Source organism: Hyposmocoma kahamanoa, unplaced genomic scaffold, assembly GCF_003589595.1.
Source record: "Hyposmocoma kahamanoa isolate Upper Pololo Valley unplaced genomic scaffold, ASM358959v1 92, whole genome shotgun sequence".
NCBI lineage: Eukaryota > Metazoa > Arthropoda > Insecta > Lepidoptera > Cosmopterigidae > Hyposmocoma > Hyposmocoma kahamanoa.
The window spans coordinates 19,655,019-19,672,550 of NW_020654748.1; the positions used below are offsets into that span (position 1 = coordinate 19,655,019).

A 17,532-nucleotide genomic window follows, 5' to 3' on the forward strand; every position below is an offset into this window, starting at 1 on the left:
CAACGTCAACAACGAAGATTGCAGTGGGCTAGACTTCGGCAAAATGAAGAAGGTGAGGACGAAAACATTTGGCAAAACTGTCTCTTCGTTGACGAATCCCGAATCAGCACTCATCCAGATAACCGACGTGTCCGTGTCTGGAGAAGACCAGGCGACCGTGAAAGACAAAGAACTGCCACTGGAACAGTTCAGCAAGGCGGAAAATCGGTGTCCTTTTGGGGTGGCATTATGATTGGAGCTAGAACGCCTTTGATCCCATATCGGGGCTTCATGACAGCAGACATGTACAAAGCAGTTGCTATTGATGATATCGTCAGACCATTCCGAGTAAACCATGGGCACCAATTTGTACTGGTCGATGATAATGCGCCCGCACATCGAGCTCAACGAGTCAATGCTGCTCTTCAAGAATTCGATATCACACGATTAGACTGGCCTGCCGGCTCGCCCGACTTAAACCCAATAGAGCACGCGTGGGATGCTCTTAAACGAGCAGTATGGAACCGTGAGCCACGTCCCCAGACAGTTCCAGAGCTCAGGGAAGCCGCTATTGAAGAATGGGATAGGTTACCCCAGGAAATGCTGGATAACTTGATCCTCAGCATGCCCAGGAGGATCTTCGCATGTATTCGAGCCAGGGGAGGAGTTATTTTATATTGAATTCACACCTTTTAATAATAAATTGTTGTTTAAGTTTAATTAAACAGTCTTTTTCTTTCTATGAAATTTCTATCACTATTACATTATGATTAATGGCTCAATTTTTTAAAATAAATAATAAAAAATAGTTTTATATTTTAATTTCAAACAGGGTATTCCTATTTAAAGAAAGCATACAACATAGATTTTTTCTTGATAAAGTTAAATTTAAAGAATTATAGGAGCTTATGCTGTTGATCGCAAACTTTTTTTGATGTGTGTATTCCTTTATTTTCTCTTCATTGGTAACTCTCCTTGTCAAAAAACAAAATTTAGAACACCGTAATTTCTAACAGGCTCTATTACTTTGTCTGTTTATAGAACGCAGTAAATAAACCTAATAACTCAACCTACTTTACCCAACGTGACCCAACTCAGCTTAATTTGTACCTAATTTTCACACACCAGGACCTAAAGCTCTATCAATTTGTGTGCAAATAGCTCTGAAGAACCTCCCTATCCCTTGTTTGATACACTTTTGTGTCTTCTCAAAGAATCTTCTCTTCGGTGCCTTTTTCGTGTCAGAATGTTCAACTGTGACCACCTGACGCTTCTTACGACGGTTCACTTGAATCTCTATTCCAAGTGTTAAAGCTGTAAACGGAATCAATATATTATTCGAATGTATATAACGTCATAAGTAGAAAATTTAATCATTATCAATCATATATTGAATATAATCGATAAATATTTGATTTTTCATTACACACACGCGTAACCACACACACAACCAAACACAAGTGACCGTATTTTTATATTGTTACGGAATTTAATTAGGTGCTTAGCTCTGTATTATCGAGTATACAGAGCATCATTAGAATGAAACTAATTTAATTTAAAAAAAGAACAAAAAGAGACTTTAACACTTAGAATAATAACGCATAGAATGATAGTTTCATATCAAACAAACTGTCACAAGTGAGGCAAAAGTCAAATTCATGTAGGCTAGTTTTAGTAGTAAGTTCATTTTCGGTTTTAGTGAATATTTATATAAAAATACAAGTTGAAACGCATTACTTCCTTGTGGAATGTGATGTTAGTATCTATTTTATGTTTGTCTGACGTATTTTTACACTCATTTACCGCACATTTCGTCACTTTTAGCTAAAATTCTTGAGCTGTTCGCGGTGCAAGTTAAGCTCTAAGCCCGCTCGTGTAGGCCCATTAGGAGCGCTTAAATTTGCCTCACTTAGCGTGTGCGGGCTAGGTTTCTATTCGTTATTATTCTAAGCTTTGACAGTTATTTGCTATGCAAGGTTACAAATTGTTGTTAGACGCGAGTGCTTTAATTCAAACCTGAGCAGGCAAAGGAAGCTAAGATTGAAAAAAGTAGAAGTTGTTTCAAAAGTAGATTCATGAGCGTAGCAAAGATTTCAAGACGCAAAACAACTTCGCTGCCGAGCGAAACTCACATCTCACAGGAGGAAAATGATAGATGAAATAAAAACAGTTGAACGATAAAACATCAGTGTTTTTAATGAAAAGAAAAAGTTTACGAAGATAAACTTCGAAGATAAAGCACCCGAAGGCATGCGTTCTGAATTTGCACCTCGTCAATTTTTCTTCTTGCTTTTACTTATAATTTTGTGTAATTAAGTGATTATTGAAATTATTTTAGTTCTTCGACGAATTAAAATAATTTAACACAATTAGTTATATTGTCAATTTAATGTCAACAATAATAAGAATAAAATATTCTACAATAAAAGAATCTGGAAACTGACCTAAGACTTGAAGGACACAGATTCACTTGGGTCTCTTTGACGTTATGTTTGAAATTCCATATTGCCGCATTTAGTGTTGAATCTGTTTCTGCAAAAACAACACTGATGACGTCAGTGTTGTTTATAACCATAATAATACGTCATTTCATTACAGACCATATACCTGCACAAATATGCTTAGCTGCTCATAAAGAACGTTGATAGTTGTAACGAAAAATATATAAATATATATATTTTGAATTTTGTTTATATCAGGCACAATTTCATTCAGTCACCATGTTATAAAGAAATTATTTCATCTCACACAAGCGCATACGCAATTGAGAAAAATGCTTATAATAAGGAGCAAAATGCATGTAAATCTGAAAAAGTATATATGGGTTTATTATACCTGCTAGAAAGTGTCCGATTCCAAGCAGTAAAAATGCTCCTCTTAACATTCTCAAAGACACTGGCTCCAAGCCTTTCGTGGGCTCCGGCTGCGCCTGCGATGGTTGCAACGAATCAAAATCAATTTATTTAAAAAAATGGTACATTATACTCATTAGATACAGACGTGGAAAATTAATCTTTCGAACACATTTTTATCCGATTTTGATTTTAGACCCTTCATTTTTAATTATGTTCATTGAGAAGTGGATGAAGAGTCCTTGGTTTTCTTTATTTATTCATAAAGGTATAGGTACAGCAACAACAGCATAAATATAGTTTTGAACGTACCGTACCGTACGTAACGTTTGAGGTACCTACACACAACTTTATATAATTTTAAATATTTTAAAGTAAAAAAAAAAATTAATTGTAATTTTAATTAGAAGGCAAATATTATAAAATATATAAAAACAAAACAAAAATAAATATAAAAAGCTTTAAACACATACAGACTGAACAATTACGGAGGATTGTCAACAAGTTATATTGAACATTTTTAAGGTATCGTTGAAGATATTCAGCTCTGATTATTTTGCATTGTTTTCAACGGCGTTAAGAGAACAGAGCGTGCCCCATGCAAGCATTTATTTTTGGCCTTAATAAGGTTTACCATAGGTAATGTTATCGGAATTCCATAGTATAGCAAATTCCAAGTCGATCTGACAAGTGGAAGAAAAACAAATTATATTAATTTCATGATTGAGACCCTTCGAGCGTTTGACCCCGATTCGTATAAAGGGGTCCACTCTCGATCTCCGTCCGACATCCGTCCGAAACAATTACTGCCAAATAAGGGGATCTACTCTCGATATCCGTCGGACATCCGTCCGAAACAATTACTGCCAAATAAGCAATACTTGACGAAATGAAAAGACGCGTGATGCGAATGAAGCTTCATACTTGATACTTGTCTTTTAATTTTGTCGAATATTACTTATTTGACAGTAATTGTTTCGGACGGATGGCGGACAGAGATCGAGAGTAGACTCCCAGTTCCAAATCCGAGAAATGACGGTGTGATAAGTGTCCAAAGTGTCATTTTATTTCTAGAGTTGTACATGCGATATTCGTATATTCTCGAATTGGTATTAGTACACATCTGAAGTGATTTCTAGATTTGTATAGTTTCGGATTTGGAACGCGCTACAACAGCTTTAAACAGTTGAAAAGATGTTCATCAAACATATATAGCTAAGGAACATCTCGAATAAATTATATTTCAAATAAAAAAGAGTCTTTAAGATCAATCCATTCGTTTGGGAGCTACGATACCAGAGACTCTCTCACTTATGACTGCCTCCATGCTCAAACGGTTAACATGCACTGCAACGCAGAGGTCCCAGGTTCGATTCCCGGGAGAAATATTTGTATGGTCTACATTTATTTCTATCGTGAGTTTGGGTGTATTTTGTGGTTATCTAGTGTTGTTGAGTGTGTGCATTATGGTTATATAACTCCACTGTTTTTGCGTCGGGTGTTCAAAATAAAAGAATTATCGCGTTCATAGCTTTTCGTGATTGCTACACATAACAAATGAAACTATTTTCGGATCTAAATCACGTATCTTTGTTTATTCAAACGAAGCAACGTTTCGGTTTTATATCCGAAAAATAGTTTCATCACCTATAACAAAAGAATTCATAGAATCTTTTATGTCACATTCATGAGAGACATTGACAGTAAATTTTTATAATATATATACCGTTTCACAATTCTTATGTGTACTTGTATACCTGTGACGTTGACGTTGAAGGGTCTCCAGTGACATCGGTGCTATCCTGATTTTCGCTCTCAGTTACCGGTTCGGATCTTCGAGATTGTTGCGGCAAGTTTCTATACTCGTCTGTAGTCATCTTCGAAAGAATGCCCGCTTCGAATAATGTCATTACTCTAAAATGATATTATTATTAAAATCACAAAGATATACACAGTCTATTCTACGAATCATTCAGTATGAGCGTTCCATCACCTTCACGAATACATTACATATACTCGGTCACTATAGCAAACATACTTCAGCACTTTCAAATATAGCCCATGCACCATCTTTATTAGTAGTAGAGTTCCTTCAAAGTTCGTCCAGGGAAGTACGTTACATATTTCTACCGTCAAGCCCTAATGTGAGCATTACTGCGTTCTGATTTTGAAGGGTAAATGTGCTGATGAAATTACAAGCACATGGGACTTGTCAACTTATGTCTTAGGGTGACAGGCGCAGTGACTTGTTTAGTTAATCTTTACGATTTAAAACTCTGAGCGGCACTGCAACTGTTATGGACAGACATGTCGCTTACCACCCGGAGGTCTACCACGAAATACGAAGCAAAGATCGAAGATCGTGGTTTGAGATAAGTATTTGTGGATACCTTCGAGTCGAATTTTGACATTACTTTCATTGTAAAACTGACATTGGGCTTCGTTGCGGACGCAGTCACGTAGTAGTGTTAGATCTTTCTCAGTTCTTTATGACTTAAAGCTCTGAGTGACACTGCAACCGTTATGGACAGGCGTGTCGCTTACCATCATGCCCGCAACTTGTTTGTGGCGTCACTTGATATCATAAAAAAAATCTTACATATACATGGACAAACGCGCGCATTCACGCATTTACACACAGATTCATACACACTCCCGCAAAAAATTAAGAATCACTCCACCAGAAAAAGCCAATCATTATATACTCTTTCATACTGTTTGTTTATCTTATTTTTCTTTTTAGTATTAATGTCTATCAAACTTTGTTTTTCTCGTAAACTGTCCAATAGAATATCTACTAACTGTCGTATCAGAAGAATCTGACTTCCAAGACACAGTATCATAGTAGTTTGGCCAGGGCTCCGACGCTCGCTCGAGGATACGCAATAAGTGTCTACCGCTGACAGTGCAACCGCTTAGACAAGACTTTAATTTACATTACAATCCTTGTACAATCGCAGCAATCGGTTCCGTACGGCTGCACACGTCAGGCAACGTTATTTTCACTTCTCTGAGCGTGTGGTCAATTCGTTTTTCGTCGTACTAAGCGCCTGGTTTCATTAGTCAGATTTAATTGGCTATTATAGCGTATATATTTTCGATTTTGTATGAGAATGATATATCTGGTACGTAGTAACTATTAAATAATTCGTGGTTTGGCAGTCAGAGCCACACGGCAATGTATTTTTTTTTATTTGATTAATAAAGATTATTATTATCAAACCTTATAATTATTCAAAATTCTAAATCGCAAAAAGAGAATCAGAGGAATAAAATGGGGTATACGTATAGAACCAATGTTCCTTCGTATAAAGTTAGAAAAGACGGAACACTTACACGTTGTTGAATGTTTCCAAGTAAGGACATCCGATTTGTAGAGCGATGGCTGAATATCTCGTGTACAGCTTTTCACTGAGGTGGAAATTGTGCGACCCTGAAAATGCGAAAATTGTTTTACAACCAAAATAGTCTTTAAGTTACTAATATAGTTAAGTTTAAAGTCTGTTGCGACATCTGTTCAGTTCTATTTTTCTAGGAAATGTAAGAGAGAAGTCTTTACTTCGACTTATTTCGCAGACGAAACCAAATACCGCAGTAACTCAAAATTGTGGAATTGAGGGGACACATTTTGAAAATTAAGAAAAAAAACTAAATGAAATCAATAAAATACCGACGGTATATATTTTATAGAAAGGGCAACGGCAGTTTTTCACAACTGTTTTAAAATATTAACGTTCTTTTCTTTAAACTCAGTTTTAAAACTTAAACCTAATTAAAACCAAAGTTGATTTTAAAACAGGACGTAAATATTATATTACAGCCATTGACTTACAATTATATGGACGTCGGGTCCGCACTTGTAAGGCGCTAAAATCGTATACAGAACGCCAAACTCCGCTTTAGTCTCCATTTGTTCGACTGACAGCGCGATACTGCGATGACATTACAATTTAAATTTCGAATAGGTTGACTTGGGACATTTTTATCGTGGTTTTTGTATTAGACCCGTCGTCCATTTATTTGTAAGTCAATGATTACAGCAAATACATTTACCAAATCTCTCAGTATCGTAATACAGCGTTTCTCTTCCACCGAGTATGGCGACGCGTTTTCGTGACAACACCAGATGCACGCCGACTTCGACGCTGCGTACGCGCTGCACTCGTTGCCTGCGCATTAGACGAGCTAGCCGTCCATATACGCCTGTTCCGTTCTGTACATACAGGGGTTATTAATTGCTAAGCTGTAATAAATACTATTTCAATTTTATTTGGTGTAGTGTTAGGATAATTTTTAATAATAATATTTTTTTTTAATAATAACGCACACACTCGACATAGCCCTAGGGAAACCCTGGGTCGCGGGTGCCATGGACACACACATAGATAACCACAAATTACACCCAAACTGACGAGAGAAATAAATGTAGGCCATATAAATATTTCTCCCGGCCCGGGAATCGAACCTGGGACCTCTGCGTGTGCGCTCCGGCATGGTAACCATATGGCCACTGAGGCAGTTAACAATGACGAAGACGACGACGAAAACGATGTCAAAGAATTTAAAATTTGTAAACTTGTTCAAAATTCGCAGAACTTACTGGTGATTTTTGGAAATTAGATAGCAATGTGAAACAGTCTGAAGGGCTATGTTGTAAAGTGTACTTTTGTATTAATTTAAATCTATCCATGTGATGATGAGTCATCGAGGAGTCTTATTTTTTATGATACCTAGTGACGGGATGAACAAGTCGTCCTCCTGGTGTTAAGCGACATGCCTGTCCATAGCAGTTGAAGTGCCGCTTAAAGCTGTAAATCGCAAAGATCTGAGGAACACTCCCACTGCTACCCTGAGACATGAGTTGACAAGTTTCATGTGCCAGCATTTTCACCAGAACTCTTACCTTCAAAACCGGAACGAAGCAGTGCTCACATTACTGCTTGGCGGCAGAAATAAGTAAGGTGGCAGTGCTTCCATGGACGAGCTCTTTCGCAAATAGCTCTTCTGCTACTAGTCGATAAGGGCGAATCAGTTGAAGACTTTTTAAATAAGAATATAAGTCTAATTTTAATAACTTTTATAATGCCACAAGAAAATGTATTATACAAATGATCCTCATGTAATGGACATCGTCTCACATGCACCTATAGGAGGAAGCTACTCCGGTTTATGTGAACACGTTAATAACACTTTACTACCATCGTTACTAACCTGTAGAATAGTTAATGAAGAACTGTGTCTTTCCACTACTAATTCGTATCCTTGGTCTCTCATGGCTTCTTCCAAGGCTTGCAATGTCCCGATTGGTCGTTCCCTTGCTGGTCTTGCTAGGAGACTTGTTAGATTGGCTGAGTACATATCACCGATAACATAAGTAGCTCCTAGGGAGATTAGGATTGACACTAGCCTGGCTTTATGTGTGTTCGAAGGCTCTTTGCTGGATGCTAAAAAGTAAAACTTAAAATTATGAAAACCCCCAACACTAAACACGATTCTCTAATACTCTAGTCGTATACATTGATAGAGACCAGATATGTGATAAAGCGAAACCAATTCAAAGTCTTATCAGTCCAGTCCTGCACAAAGATAGCTGTCCAGCTAAAGTTATGCAGTAATAGCGTGCGGTAATAACTGAACAAAGTAATACAAGAAAAGATTCTCATCTTACACTGCCTTAAAAATAGCGTTGTAGTAAACCAACAGCAATTACTGAGCAGCTTCAGCTGGTTTTGCGGACGACGTTGCCATAATGAATGTGCTGCGATCACAAACCACAACGCTGGGCCGGACACTACAAGCGTAGCGCAGACTAGCGGCCAGACCTTGAAAATATGAAAGATATCTCATTATACCTGGATTCACTGGAAAATCGTGGCAAAAGGTTTATAGATGACTCGGACTGCAGAGCCTTGTACACCACTGTCAAGTTGCCTGCTTAATGTTGTTCTACAGGATATATCACGGAGAATGTGCGACAGAATTATATCATATAATTCCGCCTTCCCCATTTCATTATCGTGGGACTAGGTGTAGACTGTTCCATGCCTTTGTTGTGGATATTCAAAAGATTCGTATGAAGCGTATTGCTTCCACATTTATATGGCCAACGGCTATGGAGTGGAATTCCTGCCTGCAGACTTGTTCCCCGAACGCTATGCAGCTTTTGTCTAGAGAGTGGCTCATGTCCAGCAGTGGTTTAAAGTAGCCTAGCGACCTATGCTCGGAGTTTCTATAACGAAAGAATTCGTATTGAGTATATTCGACAGTTCGGGTACTAATGTCATCGACATAGCTTGTTGAAGAAGTGAGCTGAAGTGGTAGTGGGCTAGCTATATCTGTGGAGATCACAGCTTGGCAAACGTACTCTAGGACATGCTCTGGCTAGGTAGAGTGACGATTTGCTGGCAAGAAGTGGATGCGACAAACAGAGAACCGAGTGAAATGGCGCACATTGGAAACGGTCTGGATGTATAAGTTTGCGTTCAGTTTCAGTTTCCATTTACCTTTATTATATGTATAATGTTAACTTTATGTCGAAAATAATTATTTTCGACCAATTTGGTCCAGGTTTTATTCAGCGTTCAACTAAGTTTTGCCTTCCGAAATTGTGTTATCGGAATTGTCAGGAAATCGAATATGCTTTATGGAGACACAAAAAGTCAGACTTATCTTTGTTTAAAATGCGATGTAGCTTTCTGTCTATACGACAAAAGTATTACGTAATTATTAAGTGACCTTACCTCCCATCGAAAAGGCCTAATTATAGCAAGAGTCTCGCTTAGTCTAGCCGGAGCGTGAGTGAGAAAAGCACCAGAGTCAGCCAGGGTTAGAAAAGAGAACTCTACAGCTTGAAGGCGCTCCCAAGTCATTGTTACGTCACCGAGAAAGAAATCCGCTTTCTGTAAAACAAATTACATACGTGTTTGGTTATTTTTTATACTGAAAGACTTCAAATTTGAATATGACTCCGGTAAAGTGGTGACTTTTTGGTCATGATAATTGGCCTTGGCATAAAGCGACGTGGTCATACATCTAAAGCGTCTAAAATAAAATAAATAAATAAATATATTACGTGATTTTTTGTAAGGCTGGTTTCACAGCTGTGCGTATGGTCCATACGGACTATTCGCCTGCGGGTCATCCGCATGCGTAGAATCCGCAGTGGTCTGAATCGAGTATTTAACTTACGACGATGCGACCTCTTTCATCGTCATCCCACCTTTTTATCACCCTTTTCTCTGGGTCCTGGCCACTTACATTTGAAATTTTGAATCGTTGTCTTGTTCTTTTCTTCGCCATCCTTTTGCTTTGTTCCGTCGTCACTCCATATAAAATTCTCGAGACGAGCAGACGTGCTCTTAATCATGTGATAAGCAACAATAATACGAATACGGGTCCTTTTAGGCCTTTACTTGTCCTTCCTTTCTTCTTTCCTTCACCTTTACCTGTTATACTTCTACAATTTATTAATACCTACACGAGATCCGCGTGACAAACTTAGTGCGGATATTCAAGGAAGACAGTAGCCAGTAGCCTACAATGAACTTCCGTACGGAGCAATCCGCGTCGCTGTTAAACGATGTTCTATCGCCACACGTGTTACTCCGTTCCGGTGTTCCGCGCGGACGGTCCGTACATAAATCCGCACTGCTCTGAAACCAGCCCAACTCACCAATTTAAGCATAAAAAAGTTATCGATTAATTTTGTTCGTAGAATCTTTAAACTTCTCTATTGAGAAGTTGCCATTTTTATTACACCAAGAATACGAGGAGGTAATTCAATCTATCAATACGAACGTATTTTGAAAAACTGTACGAGTTTCGTAGAAAGGGTGAAAGCGCCATTGGGAAAATTTTCCCAAGGGAGTATCTTTTATTTGTTCACGACTGTTTTAAAATATTTACGTCCTGTTTTAAATTCAATTTTAAAACTGAAACTTAATGAAAACCAAAATTGAATTTGAAAACAGAACGTAAATACTACATTGGGCGTTTAGCGCTTTTCTTATTGTAGTTTGCAGGGTGTTAGGAGGATAAGTTGAATTACTCCTACGTGGTTTTTGTGCTAGTGAGAAAGATGAAGTGAGTCATTTAAAATCTTTAAAACCATTTGTTACATACTTACACGTTTCCAAATTAACCCGAGTGTTCCCTTGAAAGTTCCGTTGCCAGAAATGCTTGAGCCCTGACTTCGTTCCGGCGGATCGTAATACCTATATCTGAAATATAATAAATGACGCTGAATCGATGCAACAAACGCAGTTTTATGAAGTTCATAGAATCATTCTGTACTTTACAAGAAATTTGATGGCCAGGTGGTTGAAGTACGATATCAACTTAAAAACAGGATTATTGCGTTCCAGTTTTGAAGGGCAAGGGTGCTGGTGAAATTACAGGGACATAGCATTTGTCAACTTATGTCTCGGGTGACGGGCGCATTGGCAGTACCGCTCAGATCTTTGCGATTTAAAGCTTTGAGTGGCACTGCAACAGTTATGAACAGGCGTGCTTACTATCAGGCGCATGACTTGTTCGTCCCGTCACTTGACATTATAAAAAAAAAGACACCGCATTAATCGTGTGGTGCATCGAAATCGTAGTGTTGCAACTACGCAACGCATGGTATCGCTCTAAGGCGTGGAGGCCCACGCGGTAAATCCTGCCCACTTCAATAACTTTAATTATAACAAATACAATACAGTTGTGATGGAAATGATCTTGACACTATTTTTGCACAAGATGCGAATGAAGAATTTAGTTTTATGTGCCATACCTGAAATTCAGTTTCTTAGCAAGTAATGCCAGTAGTTTGTCATCGCGTCCGCCCGTTACGTTGACCGTAGAGTCATTGTTATATTTAACAAAGTGCCATGGCGGGGCCTAAATATAAATAAATGTATGTATATTAGAGCCTATGCACACAGCGTATTTTTTACGCGCGGACGATGCACGTTAACGTGATTCAAACGTAATTTAGTCGCAGCCAGTAAACTTTAGTGTATGTTCTTATATGAGCCTCTATAACGCCACGCATACGCGTTACGCTTCCATATTTATATGGCGAACGGCTATGAAGTGGAATTCCTTGTCTAAAGGCATACCTTGAACGTTGGAACTTGGGCCTCGTCAAGGCGAGAGTGAATAGGGTTTAAATTTAAGTGCATGCTCCTTCGTCGACCTCATAAAAAAAAGCGCGTGGTCCGCGCGTAAAAAATACGCCGTGTGTATAGGCTCTTAGCAACATTTTTCTTATAGATATAAAACTAATTATTATTGTAATATAAAAGGAAATAAAATATATTTATTCTGTAAAGAATTACAGTACAATACTGTACGACTAAACACAAGACTTATTAATAAATCATTCGACTTAGTAACTAAAATAAATTATGTATTAAAAATTTAATAATAGAGGGTGCGCTGTGTTATTACGGATCCGTCATCTACTGAGCTTAAGGTCGCCTCACACACAACGCGACGCGGCGATGCATTAACACAAACAATGCAATAAAAATTTGCCCCGTTCAAGATAACGCTACGTTTCTTTAAACAAATAATAAAAAGAAAATGCAGCAAGCGGTGGCGGGAGTCGTCCAGCTGCACCGGGCGCATTTTATAAAATTCAATAGGTATAATATAAAACATATTCTCCACTAATTAAAGTGTACATTTCTACTAACAAAAGAGTTACAAGAGAGCGTCCCCACGTAGCGCAGCGCATCGTGCAACCCAGTTGCGCGATGATTTTCAGAGGACTCGGTATTATATACTCATATAAATAGTTACTACCCATAATATAGAAAAGGGAATAGAGGGACATTTATCGACACCGGTTTGAATGTACTCAATAAATATGTCGCACTGTTGATGCAATAGTGTATTAACTCAAAAAGTGCATTTTTTTTCAGAATCAATGAAAAACGAATGACTTACTTAACTTCCCGTGAAAGGGAAAGAATAACTTAATATTTTAGAGTAGGACGGTTTTGGCCAGAGTTTGAGTTAGATATCTTTCAATTGTTTTTTACAATATTCTTACGTGAGTTAATGAGGTCAATTAAAAAAAGTGATGCCATTTGCAAAACAACTTTGAACAATACAGACGCTATGTAATAACATATTATACATAGAATAGCCTTTTAACTCACATGCAATACGGGAACGTCGAACATCCTTCCTTGGAAGTCGTGATAGACCTTGTCAGCGGGAGGCACCACTGGCGACTTGTACAGTCGCCCTGACCACCAGTTCACTAAACTCAAATGGTGGAGACGGTTTGGAGACGCCTGATTGTAGTAGATTCGGAAACTATAATAATAATAAAAATATGTTTATTTCTCAATACACAATCTCAGTACAGAGTACTAAAAAACCGACTTTAAAATTTCGTGGAATTACATCTATTTGCAAAGTTTTATTGAAATCGGTTACTGGAAAGTGTGCGAAACGGGATTCATCCCCTAGTTTGCCAGTCATAGAGGTGGAATATTTTTTTCGAATTAAAAAAAAAAAAAGAATCGTCAAAATGGATTTACAAATGTCGGAGTTATCGCGTAAGTACAATACAAAAAACACATGCAGTCGAATTGAGAAATTCCTCCTTTTTGAAGTCGGTTAAAAACGGTATAAAACTTAGTAAGTACATTGCAGTGGGAACTAAAAATGACATTTCTTTTTATTTGTTGAATGAATGAAAATGAGAAAAGGAAACTCTATTCAAACATTTTGTCGATCTTCTGAAAACTGTCCTAACTTGCGCTTGGCAAATCTTGGTCTTAAAATTGTTAAAATTGTTTTTGTTATTTTTTGTTTCCTCTTCTTTTTCCTTTTAATTTATACACACATGTTTATTTTTGCTTGAGGTGCTCGCCTATAAATGGTTACGCAATTAGATTAGTTTCTGAAATGTATTATTTACTCTTGAATTATTGTAGTGACTGTTGGTGTGCCTAATAAATAAATAAATTAAAAAAATAAAATATTTCAGATCTATTTATTTTCAATAGAGCACTTCACAACTAAAGCTGCAGCTCGTGTCTATTTCGTTCTATCAGTGAGTTAAATTTAAAAAAGTAAATATATCCATAGATTAGTGGCGAATATTCTCTTCTGAAGTGTATAAAATAGGTACCCATAGTGCGAAAACGGATAATACAACCACCAGGCATATGATTTGCCCGTTCCATCACTTCATATCAATAATATAATAATATGCTACGCTAAATTTGGAAGATACGTTAATCATCTTATAGTCAAAATTATTTTAATGAGAATATCAACACCTCCATTTCGATTAAAATTTGTGTTTTACGACGTCATATTATATTCTGTAATTTATAAGTTATCTGCAGACATACCGTTGTTCCATAATTCATTTAGAGCCAATGGTCGTAAATTCGTGATTTATTTAGCAACCAGTCCAGCATTTTGATGTAAAAACATTAACTATGAATCACGAAACACTATTTGGGTAACCTACATCACTAGTGGTTTTCGCTCTTGAACTGTCACCGTCCTTGGCGCAGTTATATCCTTACCAGGGTACATCAGCATCAGCATCTGCGTCAGCATCTGCATTCATCGATGTTGATTTTCAATGCGGATGTTCGAGTCGTGACATTGCCTAAAACGCACGCTGTAATAATTTACAACTTTTTGGTATTATAATAAATATTTTATTATAATACCAAAAAAAATAGGAAGCTTTTTCGAATAGGTTGATAGATTCAGTGAGTTCTTTTAATATTAGGGGTTAAAGTATGAAATTGCCGTTTTATTGCAATAGGTTCTTTGAATTTTCATAGAATCTTCATGGTTTGAGGTTTTCGAATGAAACTTTTTTCAAATGGTGTCTGTGATTTTTTTTTTAATTTGAAACATTTGAATATCGACTTTCAATTGTTTTTGTTATTCAATTTAGACAAGAAAGATGGATACTGCGAAAATTCGAGTGATTTTTGAATACGAGTTCCGACGCGGAACTAACGCGGCAGAAACAGCCCGCAATATCAATGCTGCGTTTGGAGAGGGGTCTACTAATGAACGCACCGTGCGATTTTGGTTTAAACGCTTTCGTGATGGAAATTTCGACTTAAAGAACGAGCCACGAGGAAGACCGCCCACACAGGTGAATAACGATGAATTAAGAGAGATAGTGGAAGCCGATCCTAGTCAAACTACCCAGGAATTAGCGGCATGGTTTAACGTTACCTTACCCACAATATTGACTCACTTGCGTCAAATCAATAAAATAAAAAAATACGAAAAATGGGTGCCTCATGATTTGACTGATCTGCAGAAAGAAACGCGTGTTGAAACTTGTGTTGCCTTGTTGAACCGGTACAGAAATGAAGGAATATTGGATCGAATTGTAACATGTGATGAAAAGTGGATTCTTTATGATAACCGGAAAAGAAAAATGCAATGGCTGACCCCAGGTCAAATGCCACAACAGTGTCCTAAAGCAAAACTTACCAATAAAAAGGTAATGGTAACTGTTTGGTGGTCTCAGCATGGTGTTATTCACTATAGTTTTCTCCGATCTGGTCAAGCAATAACGGCAGATGTCTATTGTGCCGAACTCCGAACCATGTTGACAAAACTAGCAGTAAAACAGCCCCGACTCATGAATCGATCTTCACCATTATTGCTCCACGACAACGCGAGACCTCACACAGCACGAGAAACCATTTTGACCCTTCAGGAACTGCAGTTAGAAACCATTCGTCATCCTCCGTATTCACCAGACCTTTTTATTTTTTTCGTGATTTGGACAATTATCTACGTGACAAGAAGTTTTCTTCCCAGGAGGCAGTACAAAATGCTTTCACACGGTTTGTGCAGTCTAGATCGTCGGAGTTCTATCGCAAAGGCATTAATAACCTTCCCATTAGATGGCAGCAATGTATAGATAATAATGGCAAATATTTTGATTAAATAAATTTGTTAAAAATTTAAAAAATAAACAATTTAGATTTTCAGTACAAATCGGCAATTTCATACTTTAACCCCTATTATTAAAAACTAATATAATAAAACATTAAATCGCATGATTAGTGTAATAAAGCTATATCTGCAAAATAACAACTTTTCGGAAGGGGAGTTTAATGATTTTACGAATGAAATGAGTCTAAAAAGGAGGATTATAAAATTTCATATAACTTATTTAATTTATGATCACAGGTTATGTGAACATAACCACATTTCAGACAAAAATATATAATTAGCGAGAAACTGAACTATACTAGGAGAGCCCTATTTCTTAGGACTCCTGGGTCTCCACCGCTTGTTTTAACAAATTTGTGTGTGTGTGTGTGTGTGTGTGTGTGTGTGCTTGTGAGTGTGTGCATGTGTGTGAGTTTGTGCGTCCTAATACCACACCACAAACGCGGATCGTTGTTGAGGTATTCTGAAAGGTTTCCTTGCAATTTGGCAACACTACTTCCATCCTTCTTTCGCAAGCAAGTTGTTGGATGTGTTTGAAAAACGTTTATAATAAGGAGATTTTATTATAAAAGTTTTTGAAACACATCCAACAACTTGCATTTATAGCAAAGATTGAAGGACAAACCTGGAAATAAGATAGTCATAACATTTCATACTATTTTCAATAAACCGTAGTTATAACCAAGTCTAGTAATGCCAACCTGAAGTATGTTTTACATTACTTAATTCAAAGAAAACATCATCGTGTTAAACCAGTAAATACACTTTAATATCAAAAACACCATTTTGAGAAAAAGCGACAAAAAACTATTAGTATTTTTTTCTGATTAATAAAAAAATAAAATATTTTTTTTACAAAGTGTTAAATAATTCGTACCGTAGCGGCATGCAATTACACGAATGTCTTTTTGATTATCATAATATATTTACTTGTGCAATATTACAGACGCTCTTATTTTGATGCAAGTACGTATTTACGCCAAGCACAGGAAAAATTCCTAATCTTCAATTTGATTTTAGAGAGGTATTTAGGAAATATTGTATGAGTAACTACACGATATATTCAAGCAAAGACATTAATCAGAAACATAAAACAATAAAGTTTCCTCGATAGATAAAAATCACGAAATGACCTCTAATTTTTACATTTTTTCGAGTTATCCTCGAAATGCTACAGGTTATTAGGACAAAAATTAGATAATTAATTATATTTATGCATGATCGACAACTGTCACTACGGATTTTTTTTAATCCCTTTAGTTTTAAAGTTATTCCGCTGAAACGAATTGGTACTTTTAATGCGCAAAATTCAACATCTCCTGTCGCACGTCACGCGAACTTCAGGCATATATTTGTTTCACAAATTTGGGCGGAGCCAACGTCAAAACTTTTTTGGCATGAGACCTCTTAAGTGTGAGTACGTGTCCTTGGTATAACAACGCCACATAGGCTCATAAGTTGAACGTCCTATTATCACATGAAAGTCTTAAAAATAATACGAACTAAATAAAATTACACATACGGATGATTTTTATGCCATTATGCGTAAAAAGTCAGCCTGATTGCTCTGCCGGTTGCCTGCCAGCTCCAACCCTATACTGGAAACCATTATCAGTAGACACAATTCGTCTTCTATGCGGCAGCTTTTTCGCCTCGCATATGAAGCATAATTATATATCAACTGTATTTTTAATTAAATTTTTTAGTACTTGTGGCGTTTACGCTACTTAGTATAGGGATAGCTCAATGAAACAAC

At 37.0% G+C, this 17,532-nt stretch overlaps 1 protein-coding gene across 1 annotated transcript in view; it reads right to left on the reverse strand.

The window, feature by feature from the left end:
• Positions 1 to 1,096: 1,096 nt before the first annotated feature.
• LOC113236564 (ionotropic receptor 40a) overlaps positions 1,097 to 17,532 on the reverse strand; it is a 45,215-nt gene continuing 28,779 nt past the window's right edge. Inside the window, exons 5-15 of the mRNA XM_026472700.1 lie at positions 12,980 to 13,139; positions 11,605 to 11,711; positions 10,957 to 11,050; positions 9,572 to 9,730; positions 8,500 to 8,653; positions 8,043 to 8,275; positions 6,885 to 7,044; positions 6,168 to 6,264; positions 4,589 to 4,745; positions 2,815 to 2,908; positions 1,097 to 1,293 (exon numbers count right to left, since the gene is read on the reverse strand). Of these exons, the coding sequence (XP_026328485.1) occupies positions 1,097 to 1,293; positions 2,815 to 2,908; positions 4,589 to 4,745; positions 6,168 to 6,264; positions 6,885 to 7,044; positions 8,043 to 8,275; positions 8,500 to 8,653; positions 9,572 to 9,730; positions 10,957 to 11,050; positions 11,605 to 11,711; positions 12,980 to 13,139 (1,612 nt within the window). The remainder of the gene's footprint in view (positions 1,294 to 2,814; positions 2,909 to 4,588; positions 4,746 to 6,167; positions 6,265 to 6,884; positions 7,045 to 8,042; positions 8,276 to 8,499; positions 8,654 to 9,571; positions 9,731 to 10,956; positions 11,051 to 11,604; positions 11,712 to 12,979; positions 13,140 to 17,532) is intronic.